This window comes from Cetorhinus maximus, chromosome 18, assembly GCF_964194155.1.
Source record: "Cetorhinus maximus chromosome 18, sCetMax3.hap1.1, whole genome shotgun sequence".
Taxonomy (NCBI): Eukaryota; Metazoa; Chordata; class Chondrichthyes; order Lamniformes; family Cetorhinidae; genus Cetorhinus; species Cetorhinus maximus.
Window position 1 is genome coordinate 9,272,797 of NC_135896.1, and position 16,556 is coordinate 9,289,352.

The 16,556-nt window shown below is 45.9% G+C and overlaps 1 protein-coding gene across 5 annotated transcripts in view; it reads right to left on the bottom strand.

Moving 5' to 3' along the window:
• nrxn3a (neurexin 3a) overlaps nucleotides 1-16,556 on the bottom strand; it is a 1,687,706-nt gene that overhangs the window by 366,987 nt on the left and 1,304,163 nt on the right. For all 5 annotated transcript variants that reach the window (XM_078562071.1, XM_078562070.1, XM_078562069.1 and 2 more), the window contains one exon: nucleotides 9,147-9,328. In XM_078562071.1, coding sequence (XP_078418197.1) covers nucleotides 9,147-9,328 — 182 coding nt within the window. The remainder of the gene's footprint in view (nucleotides 1-9,146; nucleotides 9,329-16,556) is intronic.

A 16,556-nucleotide genomic window follows, 5' to 3' on the forward strand; every position in this document is an offset into this window, starting at 1 on the left:
GCCTGTTAGGCCATTTCAGAGAACAATCAACCACATTGCAGTGGGTCTAGAGTCACATGTAGGCCAGACCAGGTAAGGACAGCAGATTTCCTTCCCTAAAGGGACATTAGTCAACCAGATGGGCTTTTACAACATTCACGATAGTGGCCACTATCACTGAGACTAGCTTTATATTCCAGATTTTATTAATTGAAATTTAAATTCCACCAGCTGCCATGGTGGGATTTGATGAACATTAGCCTGGGCTTCTGGATTATTAGTCCAGTGATATTACCACTAAGTCACCATCTCACCCAAGTATTGCACAACATGAAAAGACCAAGGTCCGTCTAGTTCACCTTCTACTATGCAGGTGGTTGCATGATACAAACACAATGGGATTGTTAAGCAGTATCCATCAATCACTATCAATGAATCCACACCAGGCGGAGACATGAAGTGAAGGAATCCCCCAGCAGCGGAGACCATCGAGAACCATTGGCCTAAAGTCACCTGTTCCACTCAGACACGGTCCACTCACATTTCATATCTCAACATATTCATACACAATTTCCAAAAGTGTTATTTTGTGAAATAAGTCAATCTAATTTGCATTTTAATTAATCAATGTTAAATAGAATAACCACTGATTCACTGAAATAATTCAGCCATAATGGCCAGGAAGATCCCAGATTTAAATCAACTAACTGAGTTAGCCCGTTTGCTTAATAACATAAGGACATAAAAAGCATAGGAGCAGGAGTAGAATCTAACAATCGCCCCTTGACTTTCAATGGCATTACTATCGCTGAATCCCCCACTATCAACATCCTGGGGGTTACTATTGACCAGAAACTGAACTGGACTAGCCACATAAATACTGTGGCTACAAGAGCAGATCAGAGACTAGGAATCCTGTGGTGAGTAACTCACCTCCTCACTTCCCAAAGCCTATCCACCATCTACAAGACACAAGTCAGGAGTGTAATGGAGTACTCCCCACTTTCCTGGATGAGTGCAGCTCCAACAACACTCAAATATCTTCACACCATCCAGGACAAAGCAACCTGCTTGATTCGCACCCAATCCACCACCTTAAACGTTCACTCCCTCCACCATGGGATGCACGGTAGCAGCAGTGTGTACCATCTACAAGAAGCACTGCAGCAACTCATCAAGGCTCTTTCGACAGCACCTTCTAAACCCACGACCTCTACCATCTAGAAGGTCAAGGGCAGCAGAAGGCAAGGAACACCACCACTTGCAAGTTCCCCTCCAAGCCATAAACCATCCCGATTTGGAAATATATCGCTGTTCCTTCACTGTCGTTGGGTGAAAATCTTGGAACTCCCTCCCTAACAGCACTGTGGGTGTACCTACATCACAGGGACTGCTGTGTTTCAAGAAGACAGCTCAGCACCACCACCTTCCCATGGGCAATTAAGGATGGGCAATAAATGCTGGCCCAGCCAGTGACCAACACCCTGTAAATGAGCCTGCTTTGTCATTCAATAAGATCTGATGTGGCCTTAACTCTACTTTCCAGTTTGTCCCCCAGAACCCTTGATTCCCTTATCGATTAAAAACCTGCCCAACTCGGCCTTGAATATATTCAATGTCCCAGCTTCCACTGCTCAATGGGGGAGAGAATCTCAAACACTAACCACCCTCTGGGAGAAGAAAATTCCTCCTCATCTCCATCTTAAGTGGGAGACCCTCTTATTTTAAAACTCTGTCCCCTATTTCTAGATTTCCCCATGAGGGGAAACACCTTCTCAGCATCTACCCTGTCAAGCCCCTTAGAATCTTATATGTTTCAAGAAAATCACCTCTCGTTCTTCGAAACCCCTAAACTGGTTGGTGGGGTATGGGGGGAATAGAGAGGCTAAGGATGCCCCAAATAACCTGCGTTACACCCTGTGTTCAAGAGAAACCGAAAGGAAAATCAACCAGGCTAGTACAAAAGCAAAATACTCCAGATGCTGGAAATCTGAAATAAAAACAGAAAATGCTAGAAACACTCAACAGGCAAGTGGCACATGTGGGGAGAGAAACGTGTAAGAATTAAATGTTTCCAGGTCAATGACCCTTTGTTTCTCTCCCCACGGATGTTGCCGGACCTGTTGAGTGTTTCCAGCACTTTCTGTTTTAAATCAGCCAGGCTTCCTGTTCCTGCTCACTATCCAGCGATCTTCCCATTTCACAATGTGTGTGTGCGTGTGCAATGGTTGAGGGCACAGCCAGTTTGGGTTCGCTGCCTGCCAGAGTTGAACAGCTTACTTTGCAAAATGGTGTTCGAAAAAAAAGGGGGTGTGTAAAGACAAGCCCAGGAACGGCCAGTCACTTTAACGTCAGTGGTGGGAAACTTCTAGAAACAATAATCCGGGACAAAATTAAAAGTCGATATGGGTTAATGAAGGAAAGTCAGCATGGTCCTCTTGAGGGAAAATCAGGTTTAGCTAACTTACTGGAGTTTTCTGAAGACGTAACAGGGAGGGTTGATGGGGGCAATGCTGTTGATGTGGTGTACACAGACTTCCAAAAGGCTTTCGATACAGTGCTGCACAACAGACTCGTGAGCATAATTATAGCCCATAGAATAAAAGGGAAAGTAGCAACATGGATACGGAATTGGCGAAGTGACAGGAAACAGGAAGTAGTGGGTTAATGGGCGCTTTTTGGACGGCGGGAAGGCTTGCGGTGGAGTTCCCAGGGGTCAGTGTCGGGACCCTTGCTTTTTCCTGATTATATATGAATGACCCAGACCTCGGCCGGGATTTTCCAGGCCCCATGGTGGCGGGGACCCGCTGCGGGGGATTTGGTGGCCCGGCCAAAAGCCCATTGACTCTCTGCAGGACCGGAGGATCCTGGCGGTGGGCGGGGCTGGAAAATCCCACCCCTGGGTGCGCAGGGCGCAATTGCAAGGTTTGCGGTTGATATGAAGCTCGCACGCATTGTGAACTGTGAGAAGGATAGTGTAGAATTTCAAAAGGACAAGGACATGTTGGTGGAAAGGGCAGAGAGGTGGCAGATGAAGTTCAATGCAGAGAAATGTGGTAGGAAGTACATGGAGAGACAATATAAAATAAAGGGTACAACTCTACAGGAGGTGCAGGAACAGAGGGACCTAGATGTATATATGTATAAGTCATTGAAGGTGGCAGGACAGGTTGAGAGAGTGGGTAATAAAGCATACAGTGTCTAAGGCTTTATTAATAGGGGCATAGAGTACAAGAGCAAGGAGGTTATGTTGAACTTGAAAAAGACACTAGTTCAGCCTCATCTGGAGGGTTGTGTCCAGTTCTGGGCGCCACACTTTAGGAAAGATGTGAAGGCATTGGAGAGAGTGCGGAAAAGATTCACAAGAACGTTTCCAGGGATGGGATGAGGAACTTCAGTTAGGAAGATAGATTGGAGAAGTTAGGACTGTTTCCCTTGGAGAGAAGAGGCTGAGAGGAGATTTGATGGAGGTAATCAAAATCATGAGGGGTCTGGACAGAGCAGATAGGGAGAATCTGCTCCCGCTCATGAAAGGATTGAGAACGAACGTAATTGGCAAAAAGAGCAAACCTGATATGAGAAAAGCTTTTTCACACAGTGAGTGGTTAAGGTCTGGAATGCACTGCCTGAGAGTGTGATGGAGGGAGGTTCAATCGAAGCAGTCAAAAGAGAATTAGATTGTTATCTGAAAAGGAAGAATGTGGAGGGCTATAGGGAGAAGGCAGGAGAATGGAATTAAGGGAATTGCTCATTCAGAGAGCTGGTGCAGACAGGATGGGCCGAATGGCCTCCTTCTGTGCTGTACAAAATTCTGTAATTCTGTAATTCCGAGGTAGAGTCTACAAAGGGGTGTAAACAGGTTAAGGGAGTGGGCAAAAATTTGGCAGATGGAGTTTAATGTGGGAAAATGTGAACTTGTCCACTTTAGCAGGAAGAATAGAAAAGCAGGAGATTACTTAAATGGAGGGGGATTGCAGAACTTGGTGGTATAGAGGGATCTGGGTGTCCTGGCACATGAATCACATAAAGTTAGAAGGCAGGTACAGCAAGTGGTTAAGAAGGCAAATGGAATGTTAGCCTTTATTGGAGGAATGAAATATAAAAGTAGGGAAGTTTTACTGCAGTTGTACAGGGCCTTGGTGAGACCACATCTGGAATAATGTGTCCAGTTTTGGTCTCCTTATCTGAGAAAGGATATAATTGTAATAGAAGCATTTCAGAGAAGGTTCACTTGACTCATTCCTGGGATGAAGGGTTTATTTTATGAAGAAAGGTGGAACAGGCTGGGCCTATACCTATTGGAGTTTAGAAGAACGACAGGTGACCTTACTGAAACATATATAAGATCCTGAGATGATTTGATAGGGTGGATACTCGGAGGATGTTTTCACTTGTGGGAGAGACTAGAACTAGGGGACACAGGTTAAGACTAAGAGCTCTCCCTTTTAAGATGGAACTGGGGAGAGTTTTTTCTCTCAGAGGGTCGTTAGTCTGTGGAATTCTCTTCCCCAGCAAACAATGGGGACTGGGTCAAGGCTGAGTTAAACTGATTTTTGATAGGTAAGGGAGTCAAGGGTAATGGAAGGTAGAGAGGGCAGTGGAGTTGAAACACAACCAGGTCAGCCATGATCTTATCGAATGGTAAGAGCAGGTTTGAAGGACCAAATGGCCTACTCCTGCTCCTAAGTCCCATGTTCCTACAGTGATACACTTGGAGTCACATCTCCTCGTTGCCTTCATGAGGTGAGGGAGTTAAACAACTGAAAGATTAACATGGATGAAACAATAATCGGTTTGAGTGAAGCTTGGGTGAGGTGATGAAATGGGTCTACGAATGAGTTGGAGCTCGCTCTCTCTCATGAAGACTCCCTCTCCAGTCAGTGAATTTTTAAAGTTCTTTGACGGGGTGTTGGTGTCGCTGGCAAGGTCAGCATTTATTGCCCATCCCTCACTGCCCTTGAGGTTTTGTTGAGTGGTGAGCCGCCATCTTGAAATGCTGCAGTCCCTGTGGTGTGGGGTATGCCCCCAGTGCTGTTAGGGAGGGTAGGGGATGGTTTCATGAAGACTCAAAATCTTATCATTTTTCATTCACGTAATCTGGGCCAGAATTTTACGCCTCGTGGGCGGGCACCTGGCTGCCCTGAACGGGCGTGAAATCGTGCGAGATGACGTCGGGCGAGTGTCCTGACATCATCGCGCGCTCACGCAATATTTCGCTTGGCGGGCACGCACGAAAGCTGGAAGAGCGCCGCCGACTATGAAGCCCATTAAAATGACCCAATTGTCAGTGACTTTTCGTGGTCGGGCCAATCGGCCAGGCGGGCTTCACATTTTTTGATGAAACCTCATCCAAGGGCGGGATGAAATCTCCATTAGGATTTAAAATTAAAATAAATATCCATCCGGGGGGCTGTGTGTTTTTTTGTGTACGAGGTATGCTTTCAGACGCTCGATTGTGCTGCGTGGGCATTTTTTTGCGGCATTTTTGTGCTTTGTTTTATCATTTGGAGGTCTGCGGCTCCCTGAGGCAGCTGTCGGTCTTCAGGGAGCTCGGTGGAAGTGCTGACCAGGACCCACGGTGATGTCGGCACCCGCCCCCTGACCGGCAGCGCTGGTTAATTGGTGAACCGTTAATTGGCCAGCCAGCGTAAGATCGCGGTCGGGGGAGTCGATCGCAGGCAGCAAGCGCATTTCGCGTCCGCTTCCGGGTCATGCCGAAGGCGCGCGCGCTCCCGACGAGAGAAAAATTCAGGCCCTGATTTCCAAGATGCAACAGAGCGAGCGATTCTTCAGCAGCTCGGGTGTCTGCTTTCCCCTTACAGATTCAACAGCGCACTAACTAAACTGTAAAACAGCTCATTTCACCGTCCTGATTGTGAGTGGGGTCAGGGTTGGTACAGAAAATATTCTCCTGTTTCTTCCATCAAAGGAATACCATCTCCCTGAGAGGGGAGGGGCATGCCGGAATTGCCAGCAATAGCTTGATTCCAGCAAATCCATTAATATTGCAACAGCGTCAATCTCTTCCTGGTATATCGCTCTCCCCATGCGCGTGCTGGCAGAGATTGCTATCTGCATAGAACCGCAAGCAGCAACAAAATAATGGGAGCTGCAAGGCCATGAGCTAATGACAGGCAACAGAAGGAGGCCTGGTACTTAGTAAATTACAGTCTGCAAGCAGGTGATTGAAAGCAAAGGCAAGAGAGAGGTTGCTCGGAGATCGTTTGGGTCAGTGGTAGCCTGGCAATCAACAGCGCACTTATTAGCTTTGTGCCTTATCATTTTCATTGTCAACCATAACCTACAGCAAAGAATAAACCTTTTGCTTCCCCACTGTGCTTTCCCCCCACCCCACCCCCTCAAAACTGGGGAAATGGGAAGCTAAAGTTTCCAGCAGTGGGACTGAGACATGGCAGGATCAGCTGATTTGTTCGGCGGAGGTGATTTCTCCCAGCCCCACCCAGCCGGGAAGCTGGTGGGATCGGGTGCAATGTTGGTTTCACACTCTAACCCATTTTAACTCCCTGTTAAAGCCAACAATTAACACTGGGCAAGTGTAAGGTAAACGTCCCACCTGATCCCATCCCACAAAGCAGGTATTTACAGGGAAGGTGCGACCCAGAAAGTCATTGGGATGAATGGGTCGACGCCCCTGGTGTCAATTCTCTTCATTGAGGCGAATAGTAGAGGTGTATTTAAGGGGAAGCTGTGTGAACACGCGAGGGAGAAAGGAACGGAAGGTTTATGCTGATGGGGCGAGATGAAGAAAGGTAGGAGGCGGCTCATGAGGTGCACAAACGCCACCATGGACCAGTTGGGCAGACGAACTGTGCATTCTATGCAATGTAAAGATGTTGCTACCAAATCTCCGCTGAGTTTAGCTCTGTGCAACAGGAAAATCTCCGTGGAAATTCATTCTGCCCACAGTTACTCATCAGCCATTCCAGAGGGTGGTGGGGGGAGTGGACATACGAACACACAAACATAAGAATTAGGAGCAGGAGGAGGCCACTCGGCCCCTCGAGCCTGCTCCGCCATTCAATAAGATCCTGCCCGATCTGATTGTTACCTCAACTCCACATTCCCACCTACCCCTGATAACCTTTTAGTCCCTTGCTTATCAAGAACCTATTTAGCTCTGCCTTAAAAATTTACTTCCACCACCTTTTGAGGAAGAGAGCTCACGACCCTCTGAGGGAAAAAAATTTCTCCTCACCTCTGTCTTAAATGGACGACCTCTTATTTTAAAACATTGGCCCCTAGTTCTAGATCCTCCCACAAGAGGAAACATCCTCTCCACATCCACCTCAGGGTCTTATATATTTGAATTAAGTCGCCTCTTACTTTTCTAAACGACAAGCCTAGCCTGTCCAACCTTTCCTCACTAGACCACCCACCCATGCCAGGCATTCGTCTAGTAAACCTGAATAACTGGATGGGGCAGGAAACAAAAAGGGGGCAACACAGCCTCAGAGAATAAGGAGTTAAGAAAGAAAGTACTGAATGCCTGGACTTAGTTTTTTAATGGATTTTCACTGCAGGAGGGAGTTTTGAGCTAAATTCAACTTCCATTGAACACCCAGCAAGGAGCACTGGTTAGTAGGGCAGGAGGGGAGAGTAAAGGGAGGGAAGGCCAAGGAGAAGAGGAGAGGGAGAGGGAGTCAAGTGGAATCTTTGTTTTTGACATCAATTCACTTTTACAATAAGTTGATGCAATAAAGATCCCACTTATAAATATGCTGAGATGGCCTTTGATGAAATAATCTTAATTTTCTCTCACATTTTTCTCCGCATAATCTCCTATGTTGCAAAGGTGACAAGGATCGGACACAGAGAGTCACACCAGTTGCTGCCGTTCATCGCAATATGGCAAGCAAACCTAACAAACAAGTACACCAGGTCCGCTGGGCTAGTTGACGGTCATTTCCTCCTTTAAGAGACAATCCCTATTCTACTGGGGTGGGGGGTAGATTTCCAAAATGGCACAAGGGCATTGCGGATTGGTCACCCATAACATAAATGCAGCCTGTGTCCCCAACACACACCGACCCCACCTCCCCCACCATCACCCCCACAACCCAGTCACAATTCTCATTCCCATTGAGCTCAATTCCTGTTTCATACCAAGTGGCAATTAGAAAATCTTGCCCCATATCTGGGCACCTATTGCATCTGGAAAACAACACTCCAATCTTTCTGTTGCTGCAACGCAAGTGTTTGCATCTGTTTCCTCACAGTCACACATTTAAAACAATAATCTATATATGTATATATTTTATATACATATATTAAAATCCAGATAATCCCTGATTAAAATGAACAAACTAAGCCGGAATGAGGGTAGCACCCGGAGGCCGCAGACCAAGAACCCAAAAGAAAACCCACAAATGTTTTGATATGTTTCCCAGTACTGGAATATTTTTGCGGGGCAAGTCCTGAAAGATGAAGCAGTTGCTGGACCCAAGCAATAAGTTTCTGGGGACCACTAGTCAGCAACCAGAGAAGATGCCAAACTCACTACAATGGGGACTCAGGAATTTTTGCTTGTGTTTTGGGGAAGCCATGCTCGATGATGCTTTTTGTGTTATTTTCCTCAACAACTGAGAACAGGCGGCCTTTCCTATTTTATGCAAGGTTGCGGCTACCCCACTTGATTAACATCTCTAGCTCAAAATGGCTGAATGGGCTAAATCTGCTTTACTGCATGGGATTCAACGTATTTGTTCCTTTAACCAGTGTTAGGGATCACAGTACACGATTCCTTTTCCATTTCTCCCCAGGAGAATTGAGGGCCGACCAAGTCACTCGAGGCAATAAATCACTTGGCTCTGACGAGTTGGGGTTACGAGACCTGATATCTCGACACGCCAGTGGTCCAATGCCTCTGAAGAGGAAAGCGGTGCAATTAGATTTGCTGTCATTAAACAAGATTTGTTCCATTCATCACCGAGTCTTGAGAGTAGCCAGCAAAGGACACGAAAGTTAATTTCTACGCACTTTTGCAATTCCCAGCACTGAGCAGAAGTTCTCTGCTGACCTAAACTGCAGTCCTTTGATCAGATTTCAAACCAGTTGGCCTGCAGGCATTTTTTTCTTTGAGGGTAGGATTGAAGCGGTCATGGATAGATAGTGACTGAACGGTAGTAATTGGTATCAGGGTTACTCACTATATGAAGCTGAAGGAAGTCTCCCAGGCCAGGTGCGCTATCCACTCGCACCAGGATGGCATCTTTCACTGACGTGCTGAATCCAACAGCTAAGCGGTCGGTCCTTGTACTGGGCCTGTCATTAGCCGGCCAAGTGTAGGTTATAACCCCTCCTCCACGGCCGAAGATGTATGTTGTACCAGCTGAAAAACAATGGGGCACACTGTCAACACCGCACTTCGCACAGTTAACGCTGAGCACTTCAGAGTTACAAAATTATCTCGCCTCAACAGCTCAGCCCCTTCACGCCAAAACCGAAAAACATCGCGCCCGGAAATTTCTTCAAGGTGTCAGCCAAATCTCCGCCCAGTTTAGCTCTGTGCCACAGGAAAATCTCCGTGGAAATTCATTCGGCCCTCGGCTGCTCATCAGAGCTGTTCCAGAGGGGTGACGGGGGAGTGGGCGTACGAATAGACAAACATTTAAGAATGTGGAGCAGGAGTAAGTAGGCCAATCGGCCCCTCGAGCCGGCCATAACTTCCGCTGCAGGTCAGCAGAAACAGCGTTTATGCATTTGTTAGCTTGTGGCAGGGAGAGGGGAGATGGGGGATGGGGGTGGGGTGGGGTTGTGTGGGTGGGGGGGAGAATTTCCACCAAAGCTACAACAGCTGATCGGGAGAACTGCCCAGGAAAGCTCCCGGCAATATTAACTGAAAATCTCAGCGCGGAAACAGTCCATTTGACCCAACGGGTCTAGACCTGTGCTTATGCTCCAGCTGAGCCTCCTCCCACTCTATTTCGTCTCACCCAATCCGTGGGATCCTTGTAATATACCCATCTAAAATGTTTTGGCACCAAGGAGCATTAAATATTCTCTTCTCCCCCGACGAGAGTTCAGTTCAATTCAATTACATTCAGATTTTATTGCCCATTTGGAAATTCATTGTGGGTACATTGCTTGTTCATTAAAAATCGTAAAAGAATGAATAATTAGGAATGTAAAAGAAAAATTACACCATCACAAAAATCTGCCTCCGATTAAATATACATTGTAAACTATTTCAGTACATTTGAAATAATCAATGAGACAGCAAAGCCATAAAAAATCACATAAATTGAATCAATGTTCCTTAAAATTTCCAAAGATCCTGAGTTTGGAAACCCCTTCTCCATAACTTATATACCATCTACCCCATTCCCCTTACCAGAATACATGAAGAACCTCACTCCCAAGAACAGTAATAAACAATTTCCATAAAAATGGCTGTCAACAAGGGAGAAATAAGAAAGAAAGAAAGAGAAATATTTGCCAACTCTGGTCGGGTTCATGCCACGACCTCTAACCTCCCATTGCCCCACCCCTCTGTTCCTGTCATTGGTCAAACAGGCCTGCCTCTCCTCACCACATGGCCTCCCCAGTCCAACTGGAAAACAACCTGGCCTCATTGAAAGGGTCCATGACTTGCCAGAAATGCAGCCTTCAAAGAAAATTGACAGAAAAAAAAAGCATGCATTCAAAAAGCAAATTAACCCAGGCTGCAGGCAGCGGCATCCTGGATTTTAAACTGTGGAGATTCCAGGGACAATTCTGGGAAATTGGCAGCCCTATCCTCACTGCGGTCGAGATAAACTAACGTGACACTGATTGGAGGTATCGAAACTAGGACCTCGTTGGTCTGTCCAGCTCCACTTCACGCTCTTTTGTACAACTAGTGTACTCACAACTGCGACATCAGGGCAACAGCACTAACACGTTATTCAAAGCCTTGTTTGTAACACACATAATATATTGACTCTTTCTAGTTTCTATGCAACAGTGTCAATATTTTGTTTTTATAAGGAAGACAGACATTTCTAATGAAGGAGGACGCTATATAAAAAAAAATCCATAGCACCTTTCAGGACCTCAGGACCCCAGAGTGCTTTAAGGGCAACAGATCGCTGTTGAAGTGCAGTCAATATTGTAATGTAGGAAATGCAGCAGCCAATTTGGGAACAGCAAAGTTCCACAAACAGCAATAAATCATCAAATCATCTGGGATATGTTTCGCTGTTGGTTGAGGCATAAATATTGGCCCGTACACCAGGAAGAACTCCCCTGCCCTTCTTCAAAGTAATGCCATGGGATCTTTCGCATCCACCTGAGAGGGTTAAACGGGGACCTCGGTTTAAGGCCTCATCCAAATAATGTCACCTCCAAAAGTGCGGCACTCCCTCAATACTGCGCTGGGGTGTCGTGAATAGGCTCTAAAGTCTCTGGAGTGGTACTGAAGAAATCATAAGACCAGTAGCTCTGACCTATGTGCACTCAGATCAAGCCATTTACTCTTCAACACTTCCCATTGCCTAGTCACTCAGGAGAAAAATAAGCAAGGCTCCAGCATGCCTATCCAACTTCTTCCCTTATTGCCCTGTTTCGATTGGTTTCCCAGCCACTCCCAGGCTGCCTTGAAATATCAACTCCAGCAGTTCAGGAGGTATCTCTGTTGGTGCTTACATATAAATAGTGTTGCAGCCCATCCATGCTCCTTCCCAACATAATTCAAAAGAGTCACACTCCATACTTCAAATCGCACAGGGGGGCTCATCTTTTTAAAGATGCAAATTCTTTAGAATGAGTTTTTAAAAAAATTTGTTCAAGGGATGGGGGGGGGGGCATCACTGGCTGGACCAGCATTTATTGCCCATCCCTAATTACCCTTGAGAACTGAGTGGGTTGCTAGGCCATTGCGGAGTCAACCACATTGCTGTGGGTCTGGAGTCAGCTGTAGGCCAGACCAGGTAAGGATGGCAGATTCCCTTCCCCAAAGGGCATTAGTGAACCAGATGGGTTTTTACAACAATCGACAACAGTTCCATGGTCATCATTTTTTTCCCCTCAATGATAACTTCACCATCTGCTGTGGTGGGATTTGAACCAGGGTCCCCACAGCATTACCCTGGGTATCTGAATTACTAGTCCAGCAGCAATACCACTATGCCACCGCCTCCTCACTGCATAGTTTGCAGCACGCATACTAAACTTGGAACAAAACTTTAGAGTGAGTAGCAGAGCTTGAGAAACAAGCACCTGTTTTGCATTGGCTGTCCAATAGTGAGTGGAACCCACTAGAAAAAGTGAAAGTTGCACTCAGAGGGGTTAAGGGCCTCCACTAGATCCCTGAAGAGGATGAAGAGGATTCTTTATCTGTACATGCCCAATCATCCTCACTGCGGTACTACACCATTTCATTTTTCATGGCTTTAATTGATTCAGTATTAACCTCCTAAAAATTAAGCTCTTACTCCAGGATGTACTTGAGTCATTTCATTTGAATCCCTGCTATTACATTAATTTTATTCATTGGAATGTCTGAAAAGTCAACCTTTATAGCTCTTCAGAAACATTTCCTTTGTGTGTCATTCTCTCATCCATTAATGGCTCCATTGAAAACAAAGGCAGGGGAGGTCATCACCGACTGCAATAAACTGTTGGACAGATGGTTGGAACACTAGCTTGAGTTATACTTTTGGGAGAACACTGTCACTGAGGAAGCTCTAGGCACCATAGAAAGACTGCCTGTCATGGCAAATTTGGATATCAAACCCACAGTGGAGCAGCTTAGTAAAGCTATTGACTCACTTGCCATGGGCAAAGCTCCAGATGCTGCCACTATACCACATGAACCCATCAAGCATGGGAAACCGGCACTCCTGTAGCATCTGCATGGTAGGAGAAAAGGCTGAAGAGTTTCCAACTTTGCTGCCTCAGACGTATTTTTGATGTCTCTTGACAGGACTAGGTCACCAACTCAAATATCCTGGAGCGTGCTAATTCCATCAGCATACACTCATTGCTAAGCCAATGACATCTGCACTGGCACGGCCATTTTCATTGAACAGATGGTGGCCGTATACCCAAAGACCTTCTGTACGGTGAACTGGCACTGGCTCACAACCTCCTGGGTGTCCATACCTCTGCACCAGGCCACCTGCAAGGGAGGTATGAAGGTGGTGGACAACTGGAAGACAGTCACTGACGGCCAGGCCCTCTGGAGGCTGACTGTTCGAGGGGCATTGGAAGAGATGAGCAGAAACGAAAAGCTCAGCCGACTGAGAAGAGGACCCAGAGAAAATAAAGGCCAGTGAATCGTGAACCTTCTCAGCCCAATGTCCTCCTCAGCAGTAAATGCGGCAGAGACGGCCATACCAGAGTGGGGCTCCTGGGCCATACCAGGCGATGGTTAACACAGAGCTTTCTGAGAAGGAAGGCTGCCACCGAGTTATTTCCAACTTTCCGGCATAATTCGTTCTTCAATGAAAATGCCTATCAAGATTTTGAGTACAATCTTAAAAATACCCTAGAAATTTTATCACCCAGACTATTCTTCAGCAATGAGCCATTGACCTTGTTTAAACTTCAGTTCAAAGGCTCTGAAATTCATTAATTCACTTTTATTCTACATTAGAGATGGTTAATGTGTCTAATGATTAAGTAAAAAGACTACACTGAATCATAATGGAAATGATCACTGCCATTCTCTTTTGATCTCCTTTCCCTCTCAGTCTCACTTTCAATCTAAAGTGAGGCCTTTCTCTGCCAGTCTGAATCTACCTCTTCTCTCCCAACTATACAAGAACTTAAGAAATAGGAGCAGGATAGGCCAGATGGACACTCGAACTTGCTCCTCTACCTCAACTCCACCTTCCCACCCCACCTCCATGCCCCTTGATTGTCCAAAAATCTATCTTGAAACAATTTTGAATATCTTCATCAACTGAGCATCCACAGTTCTCTGAGGTAGAGAATTCCAAAGGTTCATAACCCTCAGAATGAAGAAACGTCTCCTCATCTCAGTCCTAAATGGTTGTCTCCTTGTCTTAAGTCTATGACTTCTTGTTTTGGATTCTCCAGCCAGGGGGAAACAACCCGTCAGCATCTACCCTGTCAATCCTTCTGTGAATTTTATTCACTTCAATGAGATCACCTCTCATTCTTCTAAACTCCAGAGAATATGGGCCCATTTTACTCAATCCCTCCTCATAGGACTGCCCTCTCATCCTAGGAATCAATCTTGTGAACCTTCACTTCAGACACCCTGAGGCAACTATATCTTCCTTCGATAGGGGGACAGAAGTTGCAGACTTCGAGATGATATAGTCAGGATGGTGAAGCAAACAGAAGTATGGCAGATGGAATTCAATGTGGAGGTGTGTGAGAAGAAACATTTTGGGAGGACTAACATGGAAAGACTGTATGGGTAAATGGCACAATTTTGAAAAATGTAGATAAATAGAGACACGTAGTTGTCCAAGTACACAAATCCTTAAAGGTGGGAGGGCAAGTTGATAAGGTTGTTAAGAAAGCACATGGTTTACATGGGTTTATAGATGTATAGTATATAATGGGGTATATGGGGAATGTTTGTGAGGGCTAGTGCACTTGATCCCCTGCCAAGCTGCACGCCCATGTCAAAAGTGGTGTTCCCCAACTCTCCAACTTTCACTTATGACTCCGATTGGCTGGTTGTGCACACCAGCAGCCGTACCCAGAGATCTCAACTCGGTAGCCGTGAATGAAGTGACAGGGCTCATCAGCTTCGGCTGGTGTGGTGTGGGGACGTCACCTTTTCTAACGCACACAAGGACTGGGAACAGGGAGATCAGGCAGGAGGTCCTAACAAGTTGGTAGGACAATGGCTCAGAAGGTGGAGACAGAGCAGAGGATGTAGCACATCCGGGATGCAGTCATGATGCTTAGGAAGGCAAATGGCCTGTCACGTGTGAAAACCCTGGGACTTCACACAGCATAAGCTCCATAGTTAGTCACAGAAAGTCATAGACATACAATGACAGCAGATCTCCAGGTAGAAGTAGCTACAAGCAGGACAGGAGGAGGGATAGAATATAAAAGCAAAGAGATCATGCTGGAACATTATACATCACTGGATAGGCCTTGAGCTGGGCGTTGTGAACAATCCTGGGCACCACACTTCACAAGAGATGAAAAGGTCTTACAAAGGGCACACAGGAGATGCCAGGATGTTACCAGGAATGAGTTATGACGAGAGGTTGGGGATGTTCTCCATAGAAGCAACCTAATAGAGGTTTTCAAGATGATGACAAGCTTTGCTAGAGTAGATAGAGAAAAACAGATGGATATAGAGAGGTTGAGTGATTGGCAAAGATCTGACAAACGGAGTTCAATGTGGGAAAATGTGAAGTTGTTCACTTTGGCAGGAAAAACAAAAAAGCAGAGTATTACTTAAATGGAGAATGGCTACATCATTCTGAAGTGCAGAGAGAGCTAGATGTTCTAGTACATGAGTCACAAAAAGTTAGTATGCAGGTACAGCAAGTAATTAAGAAAGCTAATGGAATGCTATCCTTTATTATGAGAGGGATTGAACATAAAAGTAAGGAGTTTATGCTTCAGGGCATTGGTGAGACCACATCTCGAATACTGTGTGCAGTTTTGGTCTCCTTATTTAAGGATGTAAATGTGTTGGAGGCGGTTCAGAGGAGGTTTATTAGATTGATACCTGGAATGGGTGGGTTGTCTTATGAGGAAAGGTTGGTCAGACTGGCTTGTTTCCACTGGAGTTTAGAAGAGTGAGGGGTGATTTGATTGAAGTGTACAAGATTCTAAACGGCCTTGACAAGGTGGTCGTCGAAAGGATGTTTCCTCTTGTGGGTGAGTCCAGAACCAGAGGGCACTGTTTTAAAATTAGGGGTTGCTCTTTTAGGACAGAAATGAGGAGAAATTTTTTCTCTCAGGAGGTTGTGCGACTTTGGAACTCTCTGCCTCAGGAGGTGGTGGAAGTGGGGTCACTGAACATTTTTAAGGCAGATGTAGATAGATTCTTGTTAGGCAAGGGGATCAAGAGGTTATCAGGGTTAGACGGGAATGTAGAAATCGAACACAAGATCAGCCATGACCTTATTGAGCAGCAGAGCAGGCTCGATGGGCCGAATGGTCTACTCTTGTTCCTATTTCTTATGTTCTTAAACTATTCCCTCAGGCGAACAGCTCAATAACCAGACATCAAAGATTCAAAGTTACGGCCTCATGAGGGGAGATGAGGAGAATTCTTTTCGCTTGGAGGGTTTTCAGGAGCTGGAACACGCAACCGGTGATGGAAACGGATTCCATAAGTCATTTTCGAAGGGAGTTGGACAAGTGCTAGAGGATGAGGAAGTTATAGGGTTTCAAACAAAAAGTAGGGGTGTGCGACTAAGCACAGGCATGATGGGCTGAATGGCTTACTTCTGCACTGTGAGTTTGTTTGATTTTAAGTAAAACAAGTCCCAATAGCCCCTTCACATTGTCAGGCTTCTCTCTACGGCTCTGTATGTAAACCTCTCTTCAAAGGTAAAAGCTAGGCCATTCTCAGTTCACACTGAGGCCTGTCACAATCTAGGCTGACATTAATGTTTCACTACTGGAGCCGC